At 53.9% G+C, this 5534-nt stretch overlaps 1 protein-coding gene across 1 annotated transcript; it reads right to left on the bottom strand.

Annotated features, from left to right (window-relative positions):
- Positions 1–384: 384 nt before the first annotated feature.
- On the bottom strand, positions 385–1330 carry OXT (oxytocin/neurophysin I prepropeptide). Its single transcript, XM_032605732.1, has 3 exons — positions 1169–1330; positions 634–835; positions 385–542 (listed from the first exon to the last, which is right to left on the bottom strand). Exons 1-3 carry the CDS (start codon positions 1286–1288, stop codon positions 487–489), a joined length of 378 nt encoding a protein of 125 aa, XP_032461623.1. The 5' UTR covers positions 1289–1330; the 3' UTR covers positions 385–486.
- Between the last annotated feature and the right edge of the window lie 4204 nt (positions 1331–5534).

Genomic DNA, 5534 nt, shown 5'->3' with positions numbered 1-5534 from the left:
GGCCCAAGCCTGCTTCCAGATGTCAGGAAGTCTTTCACTTTCTACGACCAACCTCCTGCCCTTCCTCTGGTGCCCCGTCAGACTCTTATCTCTGCAGGCCCACTCTGTCGCTTTGGACCTTAGAAAGTTCCTCTCATGTCCAGCCTGCTGTAGGCCCCCACCTCTGTTTGGAGTGGGAAGCAGGGGGCTGTTTCCATCTCCCTGGGAGCCTGCCGTGTCGTCCCCCTCCTTCCTCCATCCACCCCTACAGGATGTCACCGCGGAGCGTCACCCTTCTCCCCTCGGGGTGGCGGCTTTAATTCCCTATGAAGCGCCGAGAGCCGGCGATCTTCGACTCCCCCAACGCCCTCCCTTCCCAGTTCTGACACTTAGACGCGAGTCGGGTTGGAGGGGAAAAAATCTGCTTTATTTAATAGTCATAATTCCTGGGGGTGGCTACGGAGGGAGCGAGGGCTGCGCTCCGACGGTGTCGGTGGCCGGCGGGTCTCAGAGCTGGGAGAAGGCGGCCTCGGGGTCGCAGGCGGGGTCGCCGCGGCAGCCGTCTGCATGAAGAGACGCCGGGTCAGGGCCCGCCACGGCCCGCCCCGCCTGGTCCCGGTGTCCCGGTCCCGCCCCGGCTCCAGCCTGACTCACCCGGGCTGCAGCAGATGCCGGCGGCGGCGCAGCGGCCCCCACTACCGCACGGCTTCTGGCCCGACTGGCAGGGCGACGGCAGGTAGTTCTCCTCCTGGCAGCGCAGCGCCTCGGCCGTGCCCACGAGGCAGCCCAGCTCGTCCCCGCAGCAGATGCTGGGCCCGAAGCAGCGGCCTTTGCCCCCGGGGCCGCAGGGGAGACACTGGCGGGAGGGCGGGGGTGAGCCGGGGGCGGGGAGGGGCCCAGCCGGGGGCGGGGAGGGGCCCGGGCCCGGGAGGGAGAGCCTGCGGGGCGGGGGGCTGAGCCGGGTGGGGGTGGGCAGGGCAGAGGAGTGCCGGAGGTTCGGGGTCGCCCTGGGGCTCTTTGGCCCCCAGAAGCGATCGAAGGAGGGGACTCAAAAGCTACTCGGCTGCCTTGGTTCCCAGGCCAGGCGGGGCCGGCGCAGGGTCAGCGCGGGAAAGGGAGCGGCAGGGGCGACCCTGTGGCTGCGGGTTGCCCAGCCTCAAGTGCCGCGGGACTAGGGCTGGGCGCTCACCTTGCGTACGTCGAGGTCCAGCACGGCCCGCTTGCCGCCCAGGGGGCAGTTCTGGATATAGCAGGCGGAGGTCAGCGCCAGGAGGCCGAGCAGGCAGCAGGCGAGGCTGGGGCCGGCCATGGTGCGGGCGCGCTGGGTCCGGGGTCCGGCGGCTGCGCTGTCTCTCTGGCCGGGCTTTTTATGCCCAGGGGCCGCGTAGGCGGAGCAGTGTCTAAGAGGGCCGCCGCATGACTGGTCACAGCAGGCCGCTGCGGGTCAGGCCCTGCGCCCCCGGCGTGCCCCCTCATTTGCAGGGTCCAGGCCGGGTCAAGGTCACCGCATCAGCTAATGGCTAATGGACCTGGCGATGATAGCTAATGCCAAATGCCGCTAGGGGAAGGAAGCAGCTCTGGGAGGGGAGCCAGTGCCGTGGCCTGGGCCCTAGGGTGGGACAGGGTTTGGTGGGGGGGACCCTGCAGCCCCCTCCCCCATTCCCAATACCTTGGGGTGGGGGTCAGGCTGGACCCTCGGGCCCCTCCAGGCCAGAAGAAACTCCGGCAGGACTCCCCCTCTGCCCTCTCGGCCAACCACACACGCAGCCTAGCTCCCCTCTACAAAGAAGTCCTCCTCTTCCTGAACACAGATTTCCTGGAACCCCAGCCCCACTCCCCACACCAGCAACCATTTCCCTGCACCCGGAACTGGGATCGGAAAAGATTTTATTTTCTCTCATTTCTAACTGAAATTCAGCCTTTCCTCAGCTGTGAGGTAGACAACAAACCACAGTGGAATTTGCAATACCCATGGCTTTGTTGCAAATCAAAATGGCAGATGTCCTCCTAGCCCATTACAACAGCTATCACAAATGTCTCTAAACATCAGACTCATCATCACTTTGAAATTATGGCAGTTATTGGACCTGGCACTAGATCTTGTTATCTAATGCTTTAAATAAGCACATTTGTGACTGTATCTCAAATGTTTTTAATATTTTGATACCTGCTCACAAATATAACTGGTTTCATTTGTAATTCTCTGTTTTTAGTTATGCATTTGAAAACAGTGATTTTGGGAGACTTCCCTGGTGGTCCAGTGGTTAAGAATCCACCTTCCAATGCAGGGAACTAAGATCCCACATGCTGCGGGGCAATGAAGCCTGTGCACTGAAAGTACTGAGCCTGCGGGCCACTACTAGAGAGAGAAGCCTGCTCGCCACAACTAGAGATCCAGCATGCCGCATGAAGATCCCACGTGCCGCAACTAAGACCCAACACAGCCAAAAATAAAATTGAAAAACAACTGATTTTTTTTTGCATTTTTAATGTACAGTATCTTAAAATGAAAATCATTAAAAATAAAAGAAAGACAGACTGCCTCAGTGGAAAGGGTGTTGATCAGTGTTGTCATGACCAGGGAGGTGCTCAGCATGGATCCTCCTTCAAGAAGGGACTTGCCACCCAGCTGCTGGGAGAGTGGTCATCAGATAGCCTTTGGCTGACAGCCCATCCAAGGCCTGCCTCAGCTACAGAGAGCCGCCTGTCCCAAGGTCATAGTCACATCCTCCCCCGGTGGCCCACATCCAATGACTGGTCCATTTTGGCCTAATGCCGGACAACTCTGAAGGATTATTTCAGCTCAGGACATCCCTGTGGGGTCAATTGAGCCTTGCATGGAAGTTCTCCCTCCTCCTAGCCTTGTTTCCACCTCCTCCCTCCCACAAGTGTGGGTCCCAAGGGCCCTTGGTAATATGCATCCTGCATGTTAAACTCCATCTCAGTCTGCTCTCTGGGGATCCCAACGTGCAATAGGAAAAAATGAGGTCATTGTCATCCCTGGGAGAGGAGACAGCCTCCTCTGCACTCTTGTTGACCCCCTCAAGGCGGGTGCTGAGGCTGCCAAGCTGAGCAGATCAGGCTGACCTGGATTACCAGTCAGCAGCTGGTCTTGTTTCTCACCCAAATCAGCTCATTGGCATTGCCGGGCTAGAAGGCCAAGGGCTTGACCCTGGAGGCAGCCCCAGAAAGCCCTCCCGCCTGCCCTGTGAGCACAGTGACCTCACCCAAGTTAACACATGCACATAGATTATTTTAGCATAGTGTCCCCCACAGGACAGTGTTCCTTCAACTGTTCAACAACTGTCATCTGAAGATGCACCAGGTCCCAGTACAGATGCTTGGAAACATCAGTAATACAAACAGACAAAAATCCCAGGCCTCAGGGGCTTATATTCTAGTGGATGGGGAGAAGCAAGAAACATATTTCAGTGGGTTAGGAAGCAGTAAGTTCTATGGAGGAAAAGGTGGGACTTGTTGCAGTTTTCCTGAGGTGCTCAGTCTAGGCCTGTTTGTGAAGGTGACATCTGACATTTGAAGGAGGTGAGGAAAGAAGTCATGTGGATATCTGAGGGTGGACTGGTTTTCTATTGCTATGTCACAAGTTACCACAAATTTAGCAGCTTAAAACAACATCTACTTATTACCCCACAGTTTCTGTGGGTCTGGGCACGGCTCAGCTGGGTCCTCTGCTCAGTGTCTCACAGGGCTGCAGTCAAGATATCAGCCAGGCAGCATTCATTTCTGGAGCCTGGGATATTGGTGGCAGAATGCATTGCCTTGCAGCTGTAGAACTCATGTGATTTGCATCTTCAAGGCCAGCAACAGAGAGAAAGAGTCTTTGGTACTTCAAGTCTATAAGTGCAGGCGACCCTCTTTTATTTTATTTTATTTTTTTAATAACTTTTTAAACTTTATGTATGTTTTTTTTTAATGTAAATTTATTTATTTTTGGCTGTGTTCGGTCTTCGTAGCTGTGCACGGTCTTTCTCTAGTTGCTGCAAGCAAGGGCTACTTTTCGTTGTGGTGCGCAGGCTTCTCATTGCGGTGGCTTCTCTTGTTGTGGAGCACGGGCTCTAGGTGAGTGGGCTTCAGTAGCTGTGGCACACGGGCTCAGTAGTTGTGGCTCTCGGGCTCTAGAGTGCAGGCTCAGTAGTTGTGGTGCATGGGCTTAGTTTCTCCGCGGCATGTGGTATTTTCCCAGACCAGGGCTTGAACCCGTGTCCCCTGCATTGGCAGGTGGATTCTTAACCACTGCGCCACCAGGAAAGTCCTCAACCCTCTTTTAAAAGGGCTCACCTAATTAGGCCAGGTCCACCAGGGTCATCTTCTAACTCAAAATCAAAGTGATTAATTTGGATAATTGGGCCCTTAATTACATCTGCAAAATCCCTTCATCTTTAGCTTATAATATAATCATGGGAGTGATCCCCCAACACTTTTGCCACATTCTTCTATTGGTTAGAAGAAAGTTACAGGTCCTACCCACATGCAACTGGAGGAGATTACACAAAGGTATGGATACCAGGGGTGGGAATCACAAGACTATTTTAGAATTCTGGAGGGAGACTATTCTAGGCAGGAGAAAGAGCAAGTGCAAAGGTCCTGAGGTGGGAATGTTTGACATGTTCAAGGAATAGCAAGGAAGCCAGTGGGACTGGAGCAGAGTGACCGCGTCCTGAGGTCAGAATGGTCACATGGGACTGGGTCACATAGGCCCAAATGAAATGGGGAACCAGAGAGGGTTCTGAGCAGAGGCATGATGTGATTGGGTTTACATGTTATTAGCACAACTTTGGATATCTTGTTGTGAAAAGGCTGTGGGAAAAAGGTGGAAGCAGGGAAGAGGAGGCTACTGCAGCAATGCCTGCGAGGAATGACAATGGGCTGGACAAAGGTGGTGGGCAGAAGTGACCCATTTCTGGGTGTATTTAGAAGGAAGCGCCAGTTGAGGTTTGCTGATGGGTTGGATATGGGTGGGAGAGAAAAAGAGGAGTCAAAGACAATTCCAAGGCTTTTGGCCTGACAAGTGGGAAGAAAGGAGCTGCCATCAGCTGGGATGGGGACCCTGAGGGTGGCTCAGATTGGGGTTGGGAAGGGCAGGAGCTCAGTGTGGACATATGACATTTGAGGTGTGCATCACATATCCAAGGAGACTGTGAGCAGGCATTTGGGTTTTAGAGTCTGGAGTTCAGGAGAGAGGGCTGGGCTGCAGATATGTAAATGTGGACATCATCGGTGCCAGTATGTAAAGGCACAGACCTGAAGGAGGTCGCTTAGGGGGAGTGAATTGAACCCTGAGTAAGGTCGGAGAAAACAAGAGTATGAAGACGGGATTTCAAGGAGGAGGAAATGATCAGTTGTGCCAAATGCTGCCTGACATAAAAGTTGAAATTCTTTATTTAAACAATTTCAATAACGTATAATTTATATGGCATAAAATTCACCCATTGTAAGAGCACAGTTTGATGATTTTTAGTAAACAGTTGTGCAACCATCAGCACAATCCAATTTTAGGACGCTTCCATCCTAGGAAAAGTCCTTCGTGCTTGTTT

This window comes from Phocoena sinus, chromosome 15 (assembly GCF_008692025.1).
Source record: "Phocoena sinus isolate mPhoSin1 chromosome 15, mPhoSin1.pri, whole genome shotgun sequence".
In the NCBI taxonomy this organism is placed as follows: domain Eukaryota; kingdom Metazoa; phylum Chordata; class Mammalia; order Artiodactyla; family Phocoenidae; genus Phocoena; species Phocoena sinus.
Note: the sequence above shows the minus strand (reverse complement) of the source record. Positions and strands in the feature narration are given on the sequence as shown.